Source organism: Alosa alosa, chromosome 18, assembly GCF_017589495.1.
Source record: "Alosa alosa isolate M-15738 ecotype Scorff River chromosome 18, AALO_Geno_1.1, whole genome shotgun sequence".
NCBI lineage: Eukaryota > Metazoa > Chordata > Actinopteri > Clupeiformes > Clupeidae > Alosa > Alosa alosa.
The window spans coordinates 28,232,809-28,254,928 of NC_063206.1; the positions used below are offsets into that span (position 1 = coordinate 28,232,809).

Consider the following 22,120-nt stretch of genomic DNA (forward strand, 5'->3'; position numbering starts at 1 on the left):
CTTCCCATTTTGATACATCATAAGTTTGGTAGTAAGACAGTCATCAATGAGCTCAGTGCAATGGGACACTGTGTTTCCTATACAGATGTTATAGGCACTTCTCACATCTTTTGCAGCAGACCAGATATCAAGGACAGAGAGTGGTGTCTACATCCCAACTGGCCCCACTGGAGTTGCTGAACATGGAATTTGTGATGCAGCCATCAGCAACTTTGACCAAAATGAAGACACCCTGGATGTGAAGCGTAAAAGAATGGACAAAATGTACCTGTATACAAGTTTATCTCCATCTATTCATATCAATCATGTTTAAGGTGGTGAGGGACCTCTGAACCTGTGGGAACCTGTGCTAGGCATTTATCTGCTGTGGAGACTTGGCCTCTTCAGAACACAACAGACATCATAGCATGAGTTGTACACTTCCCATCCAGGGTGTCTTCATTTTAGTAAAAGTTGTCGATGGCTGCATCAACAATTCCATGTTCAGCAACTTAAGTGAGAACAGTTGGGATGTAGACACCACTGTCCTTGATCGATATTTCTTGTGTTGACACACCTTCATGCTCAGCAATGGTCTTTAGTATGTTCTCATATCAGTCAAAGAGTTGAGAGTCCTCACTTTCCTACCTTTGAACAATACTGTTTTATCAATGTCTTCAGTGAGCTTAAAAAAAGGCTTTGTTATAGACATTGGTCTGCTTCTTTATTATTTTCTATGGCTTCTGCTGTATTTCATTTAGAGATGTAGTGTGCAAGGCATTTTATGGTATTTGGTATCATGCAAAGAGATCTGGGCATGAAAGAATTTGAAGATGTACATCTTCATCAAGCCTTTCAGAAGCTGCCCGAAGGACCTTGTCTCTGGTACTTGCGACCAGTTCCAGTTGAAATTGCTGTCCGAGGTTCTGGTTTAGAGCTGGTCTTCCCACAAATGAAACAATCTCTATGTATTGGAAATGATGTTGTATCAGCCCTACTCAGCCTTCTTGGTGCAGATGTGCTCTCACTCTCAACATTTTGAAACTTGCTGCTGCTCACTGATTTTTGTCTTACTGCAGTAGTTCGCTCTACATGGTACATGATATGAAACTTTGATTTTGGAGGAAATATCATCTGTATATGGAGCCAGTTTTATGGACATCACCATCTCTCTCTCTGCTGAGCAAGGGTAAGTATGCGTTGGAGGCCTTCTACTGTGGGGTTTTGGACATACATAGGGATCTTTTTTCTTGCCCTTTTCAAAATGTTTCCCACAAGCTTTGAATCCAATGTCTGTAAGACATTCTCTACAATTCAAGAGACTAGTGAAAAGGAAACATTTCAGAATTTTGAGGAAACATTTCAGAGCTACTTAGGGGTGAAGTAAGCAGTGTAGGCTCTAATGTCCACTGCTGGTCTGGACAGACAAAAGCTAACAATATTATTTTCCATTATTCAGTAATGACTTGACCAAAACAAAATTCAAGTGTGAATGTAAATATTTTAATAAAGGTGTTCCATTCCAATTTTAACCTGATTCAGTTGGATCTGTGTTTCATATTAAATGTATCATTATTAAATGTAAATATAGAGCAGCACTTACTTGCAGTAATAATGAATTTGTCAACATTGTTCTCACCACTGATAATGTGATTTGGACTTGAGACTGTATTTTGCCAGTGTTTCATTTTGGACACCTCATACATTAAGTGACAGAACACCCTAACTTGTCATAGGCTACTATATGTACATATTTGGTATTATTGGATTCAGTACAACCCCACCTTTACAACAAGCCATCATATGTGTTTCTATGATAATCCCTGGTAAAGCAGCTAAAGTAAATGAAAACATTCTGCGTAGATATTCATTTTTTTGCATGTCCGCTTATTTTAGGTGTATGTTTACATGTCTCTATTTATTCCATACATCAAGATATTTACATCCAGTCTTTTCTAATAGGTAAAGCAACTTCCTGACTATAGCCTACACATGCCACGTTTCAAAGTTCTCAGAGATCAGAACCTCTGACTCATTGTTCTCATTGATCTGCACTAGTTTATATGCCTTAAGTCTTTTTGGTTTTGGGGTGTATAACAATATCTGTTAATTTAACAATCTTAGCAGTAAAATATTTTTAGCCAAGAATCCATTTCATATATGGGAGACCTTAGAGATGAGGAAAAACATTGTTGGGTTTAGTTCTACCTCCGGTAGGGGTATCTCAAAAATGTGGGGCCATCGACTAGCCTAATACATCACATCTCTGCTTGGCTGTCATTTCGGAAGGAGGCGCCGAGCGAGGCGGTGTCTTGAGTTAGAATTGAGAAACACTTTACCTTCTTCGACGGCTGAGGAATTCTGACCACTAAATTGTGGCTTTGTAACCATGTTTAAAAGTGTGATAGTCTGCGTACTGGTGAGTCAATCTCAACAGATTGTTTCTTACAGCCATGCCATGTCTGAAAGCCTGGGCTAACGTTAGCGTAGGCTAATGTTTATGTGATTTGGGGAAGTTTTACCATGGCACTTTCTGTCATTTAACTTAGCCTACTTTTGTGAACAGGCTTCGCAGACTTGTCTGTATTTAATGTGTTTTTAAACCAACTTCAGCAACATTTTATTACAACAAATGACATTAAGACATAGATAAAACAAAACTCGTTTGCAATGGTCTGTCAAAAATACTTTCGATTTCATTCCCAGGAAGTACCTACGTTGAACTGTGCTTTTGTGTTAGTAAAAGTGGTTGGTCGATGAGGTTTTTCTTAGTAGTCACATGTAGTATAATATGCATTACATTTGATAGAAATCGAACATATATGACATGGTCTGCACTTTCGTCCGCTTCTCCGCTACTTTCGCCCGGCACTTAGAGCAATGTGAGGCGCAACTTGAATGTGCATTTCACTACTGTATGTGCAGGTGGTCTTCGGTCTGCCATTGGGACAATCACTCAGCTGTCTATCTGGGAATTACAGTCACGACGGGAAGACATGCTGCCTATGTCCCAAGGGTAAAATAAATCAAGACCACCCTCGAATCTATCTTGTCAATGAAACTGTTGAAATTTTTCTAATTTGTGTTTGTGTGCATGTCAGGTTATTTTGTTTACAGCCACTGCGACACAGCCAACCCCCAGCCTAAATGTGACCATTGCCAAACAGGATCATCATATACTGCAGAGGCAAATTCACAGGAAAAGTGTGAGCAGTGCACTGTATGCAACTCTAAAGGTATTTAGGATAATCAATCCAACCCTAAAATTGGCCACTCCACTGAAACAGCTTGATACTCATCTTGCTCGATTTGCAGCTGCTTTAGGCATGGTCAACCAATGCATCCCACTATCCATAAACTCAAACATGGGCATCACAGCCAAAGCACACTCTTGGTTTGAATCCTACCTCCTACCTCACTGGGCCATCGTTCAGTGTATCATGGCTAGGACAGACGTCTGCATGTTACCATCTTGACGGGGTGCCTATAGGCTCGGTGCTGGGGCCCCTTCTCTTACACCACCTCTCAGTCAGATTATCCCCGCTTTTCATGGCTTCTCATCACTTCTCATGGCTTCTCACATCACTGCTACGCAAATGATACCCAACTCTTTATGTCATTCCCACCTGGCGACCCAACGGTCTTGACACGGACCTCAGATTGTCTCTCTGACATAGCCAAATGGATGAAGGCCCATCACCTCCAGCTAAACCTCTCAAAGACCGAGCTACCAGGTTTCCCAGCCAAACAAAGTATACATCACATCATCAACATCAAATTTGACTCCTTATCTCTTGCTACTTAAGGTCACAAAAAACTGGGTTGCATCATGGTTTGCATCACTCTCCTAACGGACCTCCCGGCTAGTGCGGTGAAACCATGACACATGGTCAAAAACAAGTCTGCTTTTCAATCAACCAGCACAAATGTTACCACCAGACGTGCATTTCCTCCATAACGCGGAAGCGGTCGGGCCATAGTTTTGCACAAATTGAAGCAGAAATACACCAAATGTTGAAAAAAAAATCACGTGTGATGAAGTCTTGGATCTGTTATTCACCTATTCTGATTCTGAAGGAGAATATCTGCCTTTTGGAGAATATGATCGATCGTCTATTGACTGATAGTCACGGAGCGTCTGTGAATGGAGGTGCATCTTTGCGACAGTGTCCACTAAGCATACCATGCTTATTTCGACCCTCTGCCCAACATAGCTGGAGGTGCCAGTGGCAATAGTGATGATAGTGTCCGTAATGGGCGTGGTATAGACAGCAGACAGCATTGTAAAAATAGGGCTCTGAAAAACTAGTCACCCGCGATAGGAACTGTTTTGACCAGGCTACTTTATTGTATAGTAGCATAGGGTTTGTGATTATAGTAATAGTTTACTATTGTTGGTTTACATGTGACTGTTTTCCTGTTCATTTGTTATGTGGGTGAAATGAAAAAAAAGAAAGTAAAAGTGCTCAAATATGTTCAACATCCAGTATTTACTGAAATGTGCATAATTCATGGTGGTTCCCATCCAGTGACGTCATAATATGCTAATTAGATGAGTAAATTTACCCCCTTCATAAACTTCTGTTCATACTCAATGATTTTCACATTTACAGTAGGACTTTATCTCTGACCACTTGCAAGCCATGGCCTTTTGAAATTTTGATGAAAAAATCCAATTTATTTTTTTTAAACCCTGGCGGCTAAAGGGTTAATCCTCATTTTCACTCGCTTTGGATAAAAGCGTCTTCTAAATGAATAGATGTAAATGCAAATGCTAATGACACTCCTCCTCACATCAGTTATATGTTTTGTTATATGTTATGTTTTGTGAACAGTGGTGAAGAGCACATGTGGTTTTACAGTGATAATGGATGTTTTAGAGCCTACATAGTTATTTCTGTAGTTATTTCTGCCAACATTCATTTCATTAAATCCATACAGATAAAGCAAATACCGGTATATGTGACGCTAGGTAACAATAGTTGGCCTTCAGATGGTTGATGCTAGATAATCTGGGTATAGAAATCGTATAGTGTAGTGTGATATACAGTGACGGACTGGGATTAAAAAACGGCCCTGGTATTTTCACCAACCAGCGGCCCACATGGGGACGCACATGCACGCGCATGTGCCCGCAACACACAGATATAACTTCACATGCACGGACATCACACATTTGTAGCACCATTGGTGATGAACTCTAACTTTAATATGCATAAAGACTGAACCAGGAACATGGATATATCAATGCACAACTCCAAAAAAATGAATGCAATATGAAATATGAAAATGAAAGAAGAATAGCCTAGAATAGGCTACATCGATTTCTATGCAACGTCACAAAAACATGCGTGCGCAAGAGGCAGAAAGCACCATAGAACAGCATAGAGCAGTGCTCTCCATGAAAAGAACAAAATTAGTTTTTGTGCTGAAAACTGCACCAATTCGAAATAACGATGGCTAGAGAATGTTCAATATGTTCAATATCCCTAAAGGAATGCATGTCTTTGCCAAAAATGACAAAATACGATGTTAATGCAAATGAACAGCAAACTCTGAAATATAGCCTGAAATGAGATGTTATTATCAGTGAGACAACAGGGGACCAAGGGTATATAAAACATTCCGATTGTAGCTTACAGCAGCCGACTATTTAAGTCAAGTTTATAACGTTGTGGCACCAAGCGTCTTCTGCCCCACGGCTGCGCGCGAATGTAGGCCTAGTTTTGTTGGTAAACGGGAAACCCATCAGAGCAGCCGCTCCACAAACGTGTCTTAATTAACGTCATGCAGTTAACAAGGTGCGAAGGAGCTTGCTCTTCTCCGCAACCCTGTCTATCACGTCATCAGCATCCAAGTTCATTATAGGACCTCTTTCTCTGTCGCCATCAGCATAAAGGCCTCCAAATTATCCTGTGACAATCGTGTCCTTAGGCGATTTTTGGTGAATTTAGGAGTGCATGCCACTTGAGTACATGACAGTGTTAGTAGGAATTCATTTGCTAACCATATATAGTTGTAGGCACAGGTAAAGAGGTTTAAATGCTGGAGAAGGAAATAGCAACAGATTGCACAATTCTTGCAGGTAGCACATTTCTTGCTCACCAGGTTTATTTCTGTATCTCCGCGGCATCATCAAAGTCCGACGCTTTGACTGTATACTCGTTTAGAGGAGACTTTTTCAGGCTGTCCCAGTGTGTGGCGAGATGTGTAAATTCCGACTGTAGATTTTCAACCGTAGCACCTTCACTGAATTTAAGCAGACATTCTCTTATGTTTCGAAGTGCATTTGGGGGCAGTTTATTAGCTTTTATAAGGGGAAAATTCCGAGGATCAAGGCATGCTAGATCGGCAATTCCCCGTGCTAAAGGAAGTAGACGCATTCGGTTTTGAAATTCCCAGAAGTCATTGCTTCATGTAGCCTAACTTTTGTAAACCAATAATAAAATAAAAGATACAGGCAGCATATTTATTGTATTCCAATTTCAAACAATGCACCTTTAAATCATTTGATTGAATAAGGTAACAAAAGAATGTAGACTGATGTAAATATTGAGGGTCACCATGACTGTACTGTAGAGACTCATGTCTGGTATAAATACTGATCAGTTTCCCACGATGTAGGAGGAAAAGGGAGTTGGAGATAAATGGCTTATTCGAAGTCATGCAACACTATTGATGCTTGATAGTGGGCCGAGAGATATTGTAAAACCGTCTTTACGATAAATGGGCCGCGCAAACCCGACAAGCATGCCGCTCCGTGATATGCCGGCCCACGAGGAGCCGCGGCCCTTCTGGCATCTGCCCAAATGCCAGAACGTCCAGTCCGTCACGGGTGGTATAGTAAAGTTTAACCAGCATTGTAGGAGAGACAATATACATCAAGACTGAAATGTTTAATTTCCATTTTAGTCCAGTAGATCAATTAGATTGTATAAGCTTTTACAAACCTTTATCCCACAAACTGAAATAAAATACAATAACAATCCATATCCACTGCTGAACATTTGTATGAAATGAACATGTGGCTTGTTTTGTGTTTGTTTCAAACTCTATGATATTGGTTGTTGTCTTTGTTAGCCAATCTAGCAGAGAAAGATGCTGCACAGTCCCTTTTGGGTTGTGTGGCCAGATTACCATGGTTGCAGAGACCTTTGAAGGGACAGGGGCTCAAATTTTTGAAAAGGGCACATAGAAGAAAATTTTCAGAAAACGTGTTAACTTTATTTTAAAACTTAATTTTGATTACAATTTTGATTATGTATTCTCTATCAAAATTAATGCCTAACATAGGCTACATGAGTGAACTACCACCATTAGCAAGCTGGGGCCTGTACTACGAAGGGAGCTTAACCTACCCAGATGTAACCCAGGGTTACTTTGTTAAACCAGGGTTGACAAAACCTGGTTATCTTAAGTGGTGTTAATCGGTAATACGACGCTGATTATGAAGTTGATTTGTTGAGCCGGGGTTAACCTAATTGGAGTTTGTCTGCGTTCACATAAAAGGGTTGGTTGAAGCAGGTCACCACTTTCAGTGATGACAGCGTTCACCTTATTTTACGGATGAGGAATGCACAATTATTATGACAAGTTATGAGGAATTAAAACCCACTCTACGACAAAAATCAAATACGTCGGCAGTGAACAAAGCAAGGCAAGGCTGTTGGCAACGTATTGCAGATCGGGTAGCCTAAATGCCTAAGTAAAGTTTTATTTCCACATGTTCTTCAAATATGTGTAACGGAGGATTAATAGCTTGCGGAATGTCTGAAATGAGTTGAAATAATTAAATTGCCTATTTTGAGTACAGAGAAATGCCTACAGATGCCAACACAATTCAGAAGTGGGCATATAGATTACAGTAATAGGATAATTGAATGTTTAAGTAGCCCCCATTGACTGATTTAGTGTATGCCTAATCCTGTGAACATTTCAGATGCAACACCATTGCTAAACGCACATGGCAGCAGGTGAAAGTGAAACACAAACACATTATTCAGAATAGTAGGTTTATAGTTATAGCTTGCATTAATATTTCTTAATTATGAAATCATGTAGGCCTATGCTTATAGCCTTCACTTGGCCTCTGTTTTACAGCTAACAAGAAAAAGGTGTCTTTGAACACTACTGTAAAGCACCAGAGTGTTTTACAGTAGCAGAGGAGTTGGCCATCGCAAATAATAGTGGAAGGCTGATTATGGACGGGGTTGAGGGAGGCATTCGGTCGGATTCTGGTGCTGTGGAAATGTGTAGCCTTTATGTGCAGGGTACAGTAATATGACATTCAATTCAACAAGTTTGTTAAAATGGTGATTTTAATTTATTAGGCCTACTGTAGCCTAGGCTAGGCCTATGTCCGATTTATTTTAGGCTATTCTTGCTCAGATGTCCAGCATACTGTAGGCTAGGCCTATGTCCGATTTATTTTCGGACATACAGTATTCTTGCTCAGATGTTCAGCATCACCGATTAGATGGAATACATGAATGTCCACGTAAGGGCATTGCTATGACTGGTGACATTACAGACTTCTGCCTAGATCATCTGACAAAGATAACGAATTCCCTCGGCTGACAATCTATATCTTCATAGAGAATATATTGCGGTCTCTAAAACCCCTCGCCCTGCGAAGAGAGCCCCTCACGATTTGCGCTCCAATGTCGTAGGCTATGGATCATCCAGGTATGCCGACATTGTCTTGAATTGTTAGTGGAGGGGTGGAACTTATAAAGGGTGTGGTTAATGGAAACCTCGGGTTAACCAAGAACATAACCTGCTCGGAGCAGGTTTGAGATGCAGCGTAAATTGCCATGGCAGCATACCTCGGTTAAAACCTATCCACCTTTTGTAGTATGGGTTAATCGGGAAGTTACGCCACACGTGATCAAGTTGCTCTCGAAGTTACCCAGATAAGCCAGTAACCCCGCTTCGTAGTACAGGCCCCTGGTGTCTTGCAGATTCACGTGCTGTGCGTGTGGCCACTGAGTGAAATGACGCGTAATGTATCCCACTGTAAACAGAGAACGACGTGTGGAGTTGGGTTAGTTAAACAACTACATTAGCCTATGTTGTCGGCTTATGACGATTTAGAAAAGGTTTGCCTACTCTGTTTTATGAACTAGGGGCCTGTACTACGAAGCGGGGTTTCTGGCTTATCTGGCTTATTAAAATGTAGGGTCTGGACACTCACCGTTCGCAGCGCTCAGTCCGAGGGGCGGGATAATCAGTTGTCTTTCAAATTCCCTCTGCACGCAATAGGACAGCGGCAGCGCTATGAGTCCCATGCGTTTCCCACCAGCGGAGCTAGTTGGCTAGTTCAAACGTTTGCCAACTTAATAAAAGCTTAACTCGTGTCACACTGTTCGCCAGCAGCAACATCCATCTTATTTGTTTTCAAGTAGCAGGGAATTCAAGCCAAACCGATGCAACTCTGCCATCAATCATTATGTTAAACCCACCTAACGACTCTATACACGATTTCATTGGCCTGATTAAGTTTCGATTTCTGGAGCTCACAAGCCAACGGAGAGTTGCTAGACTAGCCCTGGCAGCAAATGTAATTCGCTGCCGCTAGGGGCGCGTCTAGATTTCTAGGCTACTGCCATGGCAATTTACGCTGCATCTCAAACCTGCTCCGACCAGGTTATGTTCTTGGTTAACCCAAGGTTTCCGTTGACCACACCCTTTATAAGTACCACCCCTCCACTAACAATTTCTCCCGAGACATGTCGGGCGCATCTGGATGATCCATACGACATTGGAGCCGCAAATCGTGAGGGACTCTCTTCGCAGGGCTTAGGGTTTTAGAGACCGCCAGAAAATATATATAGCCTACCCGACGATATTCTCTATGAAGATATAGATTGTCAGCCGAGGGAATTCGTTATCTTTGTCAGATGATCTAGGAAGACGCCTCATAGCAATGCCCGTGACGTGGACATTCATGTATTCAATCGGTGATGCAAGAATACTGTATGTCCTAAAATAAATCGGACATAGGCCTACAGTATGCTGAACATCTGAGCAAGAATAGCCTAAAATAAATAGGACATAGCCTACAGTAGGCCTAATAAATAAAAATCACCATTTTAACAAACTTGTTGAATTGAATGTCATATTACTGTACCCTGCACATAAAGGCTACACATTTACACAGCACCAGAATCCAACCGAATGCCTCCCTCAACCCTCCATAATCGGCCTTCCACTATTATTTGCGATGTATGGCCAACTCCTCTGCTACTGTAAAACACTCTGGTGCCTTTCCTCCTACAGTAGTGTTCAAGACACCTGTTTCTTGTTAGCTGTAAAACAGAGGCCAAGTGAAGGCTATAAGCTAGGCCTACATGATTTCATAATTAAGAAATATTAATGCAAGCTATAACTATATAAACCTACTATTCTGAATAATGTTTTTGTGTTTCATTTTCACCTGCTGCCATGTGCGTTTGGCAATGGTGTTGCATCTGAAATGTTCACAGGATTAGGCATACACCAAATCAGTCAATGGGGGCTACTTAAACATTCAATTATCCTTATTACTGTAATCTATATGCCCACTTCTGAATTGGGTTGCATCTGTAGGCCTTTCTATGAACTCAAATTAGGCTATTTAATTATTTCAACTCATTTCAGACATTCCGCAAGCTACTAATCCTCCGTAACACATATTTGAAGAACATGTGGGAATAAAACTTTACTTTTAGGCATTTAGCCTACCCGATCTGTAATACGTTGCCAACAGCCTTGCTTTGCTCACTGCCGACGTATTTGATTTTTGTCGTAGAGTGGGTTTTAATTCCTCATAACTTGTCATAATAATTGTGCATTCCTCATCCGTAAAATAAGGTGATCGCGTCATCATTGAAAGTGGTGACTTGCGCTGCAACCCGCCCCTTTTATGTGAATGCGCACAGGTTAACCCCGGCTCAACAAATCAACTTCATAATCAGCGTCGTAGTACCGATTAACACCACTTAAGATAACCAGGTTTTGTCAACCCTGGTTTAACAAAGTAACCCTGGGTTACATCTGGGTAGGTTAAGCTCCCTTCGTAGTACAGGCCCTAGGTCTACTAACCTAAGCTACTATAACATAGTAACCTAAACAGAATATGTTATGAACGTTCAGCCTTAGATTTTCGAAGCTGCCAGGTTATTGAAATGGATGGACCATGACATGGTTAAAACGGGTTTGATAGCCTACTTCATTAAACATTAAACAACTTTAAACATTTTATTCTCTATCTCTAAGCTGAATACTATTGCATGTTCAGATAGGCTAACTGCCAAGTGACCTTACCGTGCTCCCAAACGTCTCCTGCAGCCGACCGACGGTCGGCAGCGTCGGGCAGATCCAGGTGCGTTTGTGCGCACTAAACCTGTGATTTATCAAACTTCCGATGGTCTAACAATCGTGGAAGATGAACTGTTAAACTTTCTCCTGATTAAGTCGAGAACTCTTGACCAAGATAACATCATTAAGTTGGTTAAATCTAGCTTCAGTCAACAACGCATTGAAGACTCGAAGGCTGTGATGGCAGAGTTGTTTCCTGACAACAAACGCTGGTCCTCCCACAGGGGAGAGAAGAAAGATGAACTGTACATCAAAATGTGCCTGGCTGTCTTCAAAGAGAACGTGGAGTTGCCAAGATTTGTCTCGCACTACATTGACGAACTGCCTCCCGTCTCATTCAAGCATGTGGATGTTTCTGCGCTACTGGGGCGGATTATGCAACTAAACGGCGACATTGAACTTTTGCGGATGTCAATCACCTCGCAGGCGACTGCTTGTGAAAAACTGCTGGGGATACCAGACTCCCTCACCCAACGACTGGCGGCGGTGGAAAACCCTAAAATCAGTGGGGTGGTGAGCAGTGGGAGTGCTGACTTCCCCACTGCAGGTCAGCCGGCAGTGTCTACTCCTCGTTGGCCTGACGACGAGGATCCACGGCGTAATAAAGATCCACGACCAAGTAGGCCTGTGGCTCAGACGGAGACGGATATGCCAGAGGATATTTTTCCTATGGACAAAACCCCACAGCGGGAGGGACCAACTAGAGGAGCATCAGCCTTGTTGGCCTCTGCATGCGAGGGGGAAACTGCCCAGGAAACGGCTAAGAAAAATAGTTGGAGTACTCTGGTGAAATGGTGAAAAAGGGCCGCAAACGGTCTGTAAAAACTTATGAAGGGAAACGGTATACACGAAAGATGACTGGCATCACTGGGACCGCGGTGATTAACAACGATGATCTGTCAACTGTGGGCACGAAGATGGTCAGTGTCTTTGCCACTAAATTGAACGCGAACCTTGAAGCTGATACTCTGCGTCTTTTTCTTCAAGAGCAGATGAAGCGTGAGGTGAAGTGTAGGAAAATAGACATCCCTAACAGCAGATTCAGCTCCTTCTGTGTTACAGCAGAATGGAACGAGTGGAAGGAAATGTACAACCCTGTGTTTTGGTCTGCTGGGTCAGTCATCCGACGTTACTTCGAGCCCCGACGTGCCAAAGGGGTAGGCGGGGCGAATCTACCCAAGTCAACCGGAGAGCAGGTGCTCTCCCATGGAGCACACACGGGTCCGTCGGTCCCTTCACCGATTGCGCGAACCAGCGGCTCCGCTGGGATTGACAAAAGTGCATAAATGCGTGTGGTGTCCTACAATTCTCGTGGTCTCCGAGTTGGTCACACGGCAGCTGACAAGGCCAGGCGCCTTGTTGTTGATGCTTTGCTGGGTGACAGTGATGTGCTGTGCATTCAGGAGAGCTGGCTGGCCAAACAAGACTTGGACAAACTAAATGACTTGCACCCCGACTTCCATGGTGCTGGTGAATCAACTACTGACCTCAGCACCAAGATCGTAAAAGGTAGGATTGCTGGAGGTGTGGCGATCTTGTGGAATGTAAAATATGACTCTATGGTGAAAGTTGTGCGTTTCAACGGGGACTGGGCCATTGGCTTAGAATTTAATTTCAATGGAAAGATTTTTATTATTCTTAATGTATATACACCCTATCAATCATATGATCATGTGGATGAGTATGTTAGCAGGCTTGCTTGTATTCAGTCTTTCATCGAAGACAACAGCTCAACATGTATTTATGTCTTAGGTGATTTTAATGCTGACTTGGCAGATAGCAAGTCTTTGTTTTATAAATATATGTTGAGATTTTCCAAAGATAGTAACCTTGTCATCTCCAGTAAAACCTTCCTGCCTGACACTAGTTATACATACATTAGTGAAGCTTGGAATACCACTTCATGGCTAGACCATGTTTTATCTACTGCTGATGCTCATGCCTCCTTACAAAGCATTGAGATTTGTTATGGATTAGCTACCACTGACCACATTCCTATAGCTATGGTGTTGAATGTGCAAAATGTCCCCAAGGTAGTTAAAAATGAAGAGGCTTATGAGGCCAAAATAAATTGGGGAAAACTAGCTGAGGGTGATGTTCTTAAATACTGTTTTAATTCTGATGCTGTTATGAGTAAATTGCAGCTACCTATGACTGCCATTTGGTGCACCGATATGAATTGTGGGGACACTTCTCACAGGAATGGTTTATGTGATATGTATAATGACATATCGAAAGCCTTAATTGAGGCTAGTGGGTCCTTATTCACGCAGACCAGGAAAACCAGGAATATAAAGCCTGGGTGGAATAATTTTGTTGCAAACCATCATACTGAAGCCAATATGGCTTATAAAGCCTGGGTTTTAGCTGGGCGGCCCAGACAGGGACCTGAGCTTGAGCATAAAAAGAAAATGAATGCCAAATATAAATATGCATTGCGGTATATAACTAAGCATGAGCAGGCGCTAAGTGCTTCCTCAATGGCTGACTACTTGCTTAAAAATAACATAATTAATTTCTGGAATGAGGTGAAAACCCTTAATAGAACCAAGACCGCTCTCCCATGTAACATTGAGGGGGTGACTGCACCAGAGGACATTGTTGACCTCTGGAGGCAGCATTATTCAGCGTTATTCAACTGTATAAAGAGTGAGCCTTATGATGTTGGTGTGATAGAGGACAAATATATCTATTTTCATCCAAATGAAGTTGTTAAGGCCATAGGGCAACTTGCCGACAGAAAAGCTTGTGGCATGGATAACATTACATCTGAGCACCTAAAGCTAGCTGGCCCCAGGTTAGCAGTGCTACTGTCTATTTGTTTCTCTGGGCTGGTGTGCCATGGAATATTGCCTGATTCCATGATGTCAGTCATTCTGGTTCCAGTAATCAAGGACAAAGCTGGTAAGGTTGGTAGTATTGATAATTATAGACCGATAGCCCTTGCCAGCATTATCTCAAAAGTTCTTGAAAGTCTAATTCTTGACAAAATAAGTGACTGTATATCCACCACTGATAATCAGTTTGGCTTTAAGCCCAAACATAGCACTGACCAATGTATCTATGCACTGAAAGAGGTTGTTGAGGCATATAGAAGTCAGGGCTCTACTACGCTTTTAGGTTTTATTGATGCGTCCAAGGCGTTTGACCGCATTAATCATTTTAAATTGTTTAATAAACTCATGCACAGGGATGTCCCCAGCAGCCTGGTACCTAATCTTAGCCTTTTTTGGTACTCTAACCAAAGTGTGCGGGTTAAATGGGGGAACACTCTATCTACATCTTTTTATGTTAGTAATGGGGTAAGGCAGGGGGGGATTTTAACACCAGCCTTATTTAATGCCTACATGGATGACCTGTCCAGGCAGTTGGGGACATGCCAAACCGGCTGTATGGTTGGAGAAATGTTGATTAATCATTTTTTATATGCAGACGACCTAACCATTCTATCACCAAGCAGCAGTGGGTTCTAACAGCTACTTAATATCTGTTCTGATTATGGGGTAGAATTTGATATTAAATATAATGCAAAGAAAAGTGTGGTTATGATATGTAGAACAAAAGATGATTTAAACATTAAATTCCCTTCTTTCTATCTATCTGGAGAAGAGCTGGGAGTAGCTAATACCACAAAATATCTGGGGCACATCCTAACAGATACACTGGAGGATGATGCTGACATGAGCAGACAAAGGAGAGTGCTATATGTCCAAGCCAACATGCTGGCTAGAAAATTCCATCACTGCACTACAGATGTTAAAATCAACCTGTTTCGAACTTACTGCTCCCCTCTTTACACAGCTCCTCTCTGGGTTAGATATAAGAAGGAGAGCCTGCTTAAGCTAAAAGTAGCCTATAATGACTGTCTCAGGATTCTCTTGAAGAAACCAAGAAGTACCAGGGCAAGCCAGCTGTTCTGTAGGCTGGGTTTAACTACTTTCATGGCTTTGGTGAGAAATCTCACTTTCAAGTTTATGAACAGGCTGGACCGATCCATGAATGAGCTTATTGTTCAGATAGTAGATCCAAGTCAGAGCTCTGTGAGGTACATGTCAAAAAATATGGGAACACTGGTATCTGTGCCTTCATTAGCTCTATTCTTCTGTTGTTGCTGTATAGAATGTGTATATATGAATGTGTGATGTTTTATTGATCTGTGTACAGTATTGTCTTCTGTGGGCCTTGAGCCTGTAATAAAGTTTATAATAAAGTTTATATATATATAATACCTCCATGCCTGCAGCACTGTGCCTGCGTGCACCTTGGAACTTTTTACAAATTTTAAAAAGTAAAAAACGGGTGTTGTCAAAAGGGCACATGGACATCAAAGGGGCAAAAGGGCAGGTGCTAGAGCCCCTGTAGCCCCCCTTCTCTGCACGTGTCTGTGTTTTTAACTGGATAAGTCCTTATTTCCTCAATGTTTCTTTCCTCACTCATATGCTACCTTCCATTCCTGCCCAACTGGCATCATCATGTGCTCTTTTTCTCTCTCCATCTCTCTCCCTCTCTCTTTAGTCTACTCTGAATGCACCACAGTGAATACATTAGAAATAGTATCAACAGTTTCTTCCATGTTGTTCAGGAATGGACCACTATTTTTTTTTTTTATGGCTTGAACCGTAAGAAGCACCAAGTATGTTGTTGGGACTGTTTTTTTTCTATTGTTGCAGAGAAAGTTTCGGCCGTCAAGATGGTGTGGATGTTTTTTTTTTATTATTATTACTCCACAAAGTAAAATAAAATAAAATCCATCTTCAGTTAATATCCACTGCTGAATATTTGTGTTGATGAATTTGTGAGCTGTGTTGTGTTTGCTTCAAACTCTAATGATATTGGTTGTTGTCTTTGTTAGCCAATCTAGAGGAGGAAAGACATTGTACAACCACATCTGACGTTATATGTACATGCAAGAAGGGTTACTTCTGCGAAGGGGAGCATTGTAAAGCATGTCATCAGTGTGAAGAGTGAGTATTATGCTTAATTGGTCATTTCCACATAAACTAAACTCAAAAATCATTTCTGAGAATTTGGAAACATTGAATGAAAATATTGACATTGGTACTAAATACTGGTAATCATAAATATAAGATTAGCACAATAGGGCGTTTCTGTGTCGTATCATTATATATCATATCAGTACATGCACGCTTATGCACACACAGGCACGTGCACACACGCACGCAGACACACACACATAAACACATGAACGAATGCACACACGCACACATAAACACACCAGCAGGCATGCACGCATGCACAGACACACACACACACACACACACACAAACACACACACACACAAACACATCCACACATACTCACACAAAAAGGTGCATGCAGGCAAACAGGCACACCAGGGGTCGAAATTAACTTTTTGGCCTACTAGCCAAAGTGGCTGGTAGATGAAAAAAAATGACCAGGCCAAAGCTAAACAATGATTTTTAGAATTATTTTGAAAGTTGCCTATCATTAGCCTATTTTACAGCTTTTTAGAACGCTGCCGAAGTTTGCAAGTTCCGCTACAAGTTCCATTCAAATGGCCTTCCCAATGTTCAGAGGTCCAATAATTTTGTAGCCTATAATCAGACAGTGTTGAAGCGGAGCGAATGAATTACTTTACTCTATCTTGGTCAGTAATCAAGGATCTTTGCTATAATGACTGCAGCAAAAATATAATGACAGTGGCAACAGGTTTTGAGCTGTGAACCACGTCTTTCATATCATTCCGTTCGCTTAGCTTAGCTTTCAAGTTCTAGTCTATTTGTGTGGTGATCTATTTGTTTTCTCATGCATGAAAGGGTAACCAAATAACTGTAAGACTTGTGAAGTTTACTTTTCTCATATTGGCAAGTAGCCGTATAGCCTAATAAAATGTATTGTCCCCCATTATCGGAAAATAAATCCTGTGGCACAGTACCTGCTATAATTCAGCCGGCAATGCAAAAATCTACTTGCCATTGGTGCTTGGCGGGTGCTGCGAGACCTGAGGCACATGCACACACACACTCACATATACACATGCACGCATGGACGCACACACACACACACATAAACTTACACACACATAAACACACACACAAACATAAACACAGACACACACGACACACCCCATTACCCCATAGGGATATCTGGCTTTTGGGTGAAATTGAATGTTTCAATACAGAAGGTACTGATACATTGAACTGTTGGACATGCACGTTCAAAAGTTTAGAGAAGGTCACATTAAGTTCCCCTGTAAAAATTATAGTGGATTTTAGGTTCATCCTGAAATTCACCCGAAAGCCAAATATCCCTTACTTTTTCTGAGTAGTGTATACACAAAGGTTGCAAGAGTAGGGGATGGAGTAGGAGATGGAGACAAATTGACAAGCGGAGGAAATGTGCAGGACTGAGTGGCGGTCATATTTTGTACCACTATGCAGTACATCTAGTTTGCTATAGTTTAGCCTTTCATGATGGTTATTGTTTGTGTTTGCCTGGCAGTCAGGACTGTGTATGTTGATGTGACTTGTGGCAAAAAGATGTGTTGAATGGGAATACTATTTTCATGTCATTATAGCATTACCATAAAATATCTCGGTATGATTTTAAGTCCAAATCGCCCAACCCTATTGTGCAAACCCAGTGATTTGGAATAGGATGGTAGAGCACTATTCCCTTGTTACGAGATGCAGTAACTGATTCTGTTTCTCATTGTTACGAGATGCAGTAACTGATTCTGTTTCTCATTGTGATGCAGTAACGGATTCTGTTTCTCATTGTGATGCAGTAACTGATTCTGTTTCTCATTGTTACGAGATGCAGTAACTGATTCTGTTTCTCATTGTGATGCAGGAACTGATTCTGTTTCTCATTGTTACGAGATGCAGTAACTGATTCTGTTTCTCATTGCAGATGTGAGTTGGGAGAGGAGGAACCATGCACACCCAGGAACAACACTGTCTGCAAGAAACATTCTGGTGCTAAGGGTCGTTTATAAACTAAAGCTCACAACAAGATATCCACACTAAGTAGAATTCATATTCATATTACTAGTGACTATATTGATAAGGTGTACTGTGTATTTTTCAGACACAGCTGGTATTGCTATTGGTGCTGCTGTTGCTGTTGTTGTTGTTGTTGCTCTGATTTGTGGTGCCCTTTGGTGGAAAAAGAAGTTTTGTTTTGGTGAGTACCATATTGCAGACAGTTAACATTTTGGGATAAAAACATACAGTAGATCTCATAGTAGCCACAGAAAGAAATTTAGATTGCCTGCAATGTCTGGAATATCCCTTGTCAAGTAATTTATGTCCATATTACCATTTGAATAACAACCACAGCATTGCAGACACGCATAAGAACCACATTTGTAATTTGTACAAATGTAAAGTGGTGGGGCAAAGCTATTAAGCCAAAAGATTTGTTGTTTCCTATGGGAGGAAGTGAGAATTTAAGTCTGTGTTGCTATGACAACATCAGTTGTCAAAATCAGGGAGTCAGGTTTACACTAAAGATACTAGAGCACTAAAATCTTTGGCTTACACAACATGGGTTTTTTCATGTAATTCTAGATATACATCTTATAGCCTTGAATATCTAGACAGTTATTTGACTAGTTAACAGTTTGTGTTTCTGCAAAAATCTGAATTTTCTTGATGGCCTGTCTGGGAACAGTGGATGGATTTGACCAGTGTAGTGGAATAGACCCAATTGTAAATGGTACATTTTGCCAACAATCTCTGTTAATCAACTCACATTAATCAACTCATGTAATTTCCCATTTTATAGCCCAGAGGCTGGCAGCTGCAGATCATCCAGAGGTGAGTCCATGAGAAGTTGGCCTTTCATGGCCATCTTGTGGTTTTGTGGTGGAAGTGAAGCATGCATGAAAAAATAGTGTCCACATATTACTGCTGAAAAGGTGTGCATCGATGTATGTCTTATAATGTATTTGGTGAAAATGTATTCCTCAGGCAAAAAAAAAGAAGATTTTTGCCTGAGGAAGACCCAGACGGGTCGAAACGTTGCAGCACACAATAAATGTATGGGAGTTTTTAGCAGAGTGTGGGCATTTCATCCTTTTTGAGTTCTAGTTCCATTTGCCCTGCACCTCACCGGTGGGGATGTGCACACTAGTACAACTACTTTTTGGTGAAAATGTATACACATTCTGTAGTGTAAGATAAGGGAAATTCTTTCATATGTGTAAAATATATTCTTATGTTACATGCATATTTGTTTGCTGAGTGTGATATGGCCATTACTAACTTCTACCCAAAATCTTTTTATTTTTAGCAGAAAATACCGCTAAAAGGTAGGTGAATTAATTCCCTCACTGTTTCCCCTTACTTTCTGTACTGTTTATGATTGCAAGACTGTAATGTGTAAAAGTCATTCAGTTTTTTTTTTACAGTAAATGTATGGGACAGTGAAGAGTGACATGAATCGAGTGGGAGAAACAGAGATGGGATTAGATAGAATCGGGAAATGACAACGGGTCAGATTTGAATCGGGTCTCTGAGGGCTTTCCCAAAAGTCATTCAGTTCTATTGTTGTTACGCAGTCCTCCTAAATAGAAGAAAGAAATACTTCGACAAAGTTTGAAAAACTTGGAGGAGTTTCTCATTAGTTTTCAGTTTGTGTGTAGACAAAAGGCCAAAAATGCCCAAAAAACATACTCTAGCTACAATACCCAGGTTCTTGTGGATGAAACATAACTAATGGTTTGGGATTTATTTTTTGTTTTATATGTTATGTATCGTATCCGTTTACAGGCATCGACTTGAAGCAATTCATAGGCGATATTGTTGACCTTCTGTCTTGGAGTGACATGGTGAAGGTTGCCGACAGGACTGGGATGGATAATGTCCAGGTGGTTCGACACAAGCACGACAATCCTACTGCAGAGGAGCAGACCAGAAGCCTTCTTATTGCCTGGATAGAACTGCAAGGTCTGGACCAAGCCAGTGAGACCCTCTGTCAAACACTCCGCAAGTGTAACTTGAACCAGAAGGCTGATAAGATTGAACGTCTCATCTCGCCAAAAGTTGATGTCTGATAGGGCCTGATAGGTGGCGTCAGATATGTACCTATATATATCTTAGGGATTTGCTGATGTTTTGTACCATAAGAGGTAATGAAAGGTGTTTTTTCTACATTACGTATTGTATGCTGTTACCTGGAAAATGTACAGTATATATTTGTGTCTCATTTCCCATTCTCCCTCATAAACTGTTTGTAATTTAAGAGCTGAAAATGACCCACAATTAATGTACCTGGTTCATCAGTGACCTGGTTCATCAGTGACACTTACTGTTTTTGAGTTTGTGAAGATAAGAAAACAGTCCCTGGAGCGTCTTGTGGGTTAAAAAGTAATTCATATTTTTGGCTATCTAATGACCAATCTATTGACCAATAATGAACAACCTATACAATTGAAAAGCCTACAAACACCAATGCAGCACTAGGAGTTTCTCTATATCCCACACAAAACGTGTCATAGGTCTGATTGATTTCAAATATGCAAACAAGGTAGAGGCTCTGTCATTCTGCTTGATCACCTGGATTTGGATGCTAGAATTGTTCGTCTTGCTTTCTATAACATTGCGAGATAAGGGCAAGGGTCTGCTGTTGTCATGAGTATTATCACTTCGAGCTGTTAAGTGTTGTCAAGTTGGTGTTGATGCATCCCTGCCTATCATTGGCCCACTCCCCTTATTCAGAGTTTAATAAGATTAGAAGAAGAAGATGCTCTATAACTGGGTGATTTGCCATTACATCATACTCAAGACATGTAATAAGCACAATCTGATAGTATTGCCTTTGTTAGTCTCATCACTGGATGGCTTATTGTGATAAAATGGAAAAGACGGCAAATCCCCAACATTTATACACTGGATCAAACATGCCGTTTATTTTTTCAACCATGAAAATATTAGATACTCTGAAAGGACCGTCAAAGAACTCATTACATGCATTCCAGTAGAGTAAGCAGATGCACAGATGCATGCATTCTTTTATGGATGGAAGAATATTCCAGTGTCATGTGGTCAGTTGTATGTAATGTTTTTTATGTATATTTCTGTATTTTTTAATGTGTGTTTATTAGTCTATGTTGAACTAAATATATCTATTTTTAAAGAGATAATTGTGCCTCGGGCTGAACTGAATACTGATATTTACTAGTAGTTACCACCAACACCAATCAGGCACCAACAACATGATGACTTGTGCTGAGGCCATATGCACTGAATCTGATAATGAAGTACTGGAGGAATGTTTAAAGTGCCAGAAGAACAGTGCTTGCAGTACTACATTCAGACCACACAATGGCACTGCTATTTCCACATCTGAAAAATAGTAGCTGATCATACCTTCTGCGTCTCTTAACTTTTGTCAGTGCGGTAGCCTACATGATTTCATTACATGTTTATTTGAATCTGTTTAAAAGGCTGTTTAGCCCTAGATAAAATCTGAATAAATTGTGTGCTGTATAGAAAACAGCTTTTTCAAAAAGGAATTACACAATTCACAACTACACAGCTACTTCAATTCAAATTAATTTATGACGGAGACAGTATAGGGTACCATCTATGTCAGCACAAACAGATGTAGAACAGTGAATGAAATAAGAATTAGTTCGACAAAATAGAGCTTCTTTATGAAACACTTGAACACATTCCACTTACGAAATACAAAGGAGAAGCAGTTATTCATCACTCTGTCACTATCACTGCTATGAGGCTTGTGAATGACAACCCTTTGCCACAGCAGAAAAGAACCATAGGAGTTCGCTGTGAAT

General features: G+C 41.0%; 1 protein-coding gene across 5 annotated transcripts; it reads left to right on the plus strand.

Moving 5' to 3' along the window:
- The first annotated feature begins 2,220 nt into the window (after nucleotides 1-2,220).
- fas (Fas cell surface death receptor) lies at nucleotides 2,221-21,466 on the plus strand. Of its 5 annotated transcripts, none has more exons than XM_048270421.1 (9): nucleotides 2,221-2,398; nucleotides 2,905-2,995; nucleotides 3,081-3,215; nucleotides 16,190-16,301; nucleotides 18,232-18,305; nucleotides 18,409-18,504; nucleotides 19,108-19,139; nucleotides 19,618-19,633; nucleotides 20,094-21,466. In XM_048270421.1, exons 1-9 carry the CDS (start codon nucleotides 2,369-2,371, stop codon nucleotides 20,375-20,377), a joined length of 870 nt encoding a protein of 289 aa, XP_048126378.1. In that variant the 5' UTR covers nucleotides 2,221-2,368; the 3' UTR covers nucleotides 20,378-21,466. The 5 variants fall into 5 exon arrangements, with proteins under 5 accessions (XP_048126378.1, XP_048126377.1, XP_048126380.1 ...); XM_048270420.1 differs by having other exon boundaries at nucleotides 2,223-2,398; nucleotides 19,615-19,633; XM_048270423.1 differs by having other exon boundaries at nucleotides 2,223-2,398; nucleotides 18,232-18,296.
- The last annotated feature ends 654 nt before the right edge of the window (nucleotides 21,467-22,120 follow it).

Coding starts and splice junctions, on each gene's coding strand:
- fas (XM_048270420.1), top strand. CDS start 2,369: ATGTTTAAAAGTGTGATAGTCTGCGTACTG. Junction 2,996..3,080: donor ATGCTGCCTATGTCCCAAGG/GTAAAATAAATC, acceptor TGTGCATGTCAG/GTTATTTTGTTTACAGCCAC. Junction 18,306..18,408: donor GAAACATTCTGGTGCTAAGG/GTCGTTTATAAA, acceptor TGTATTTTTCAG/ACACAGCTGGTATTGCTATT.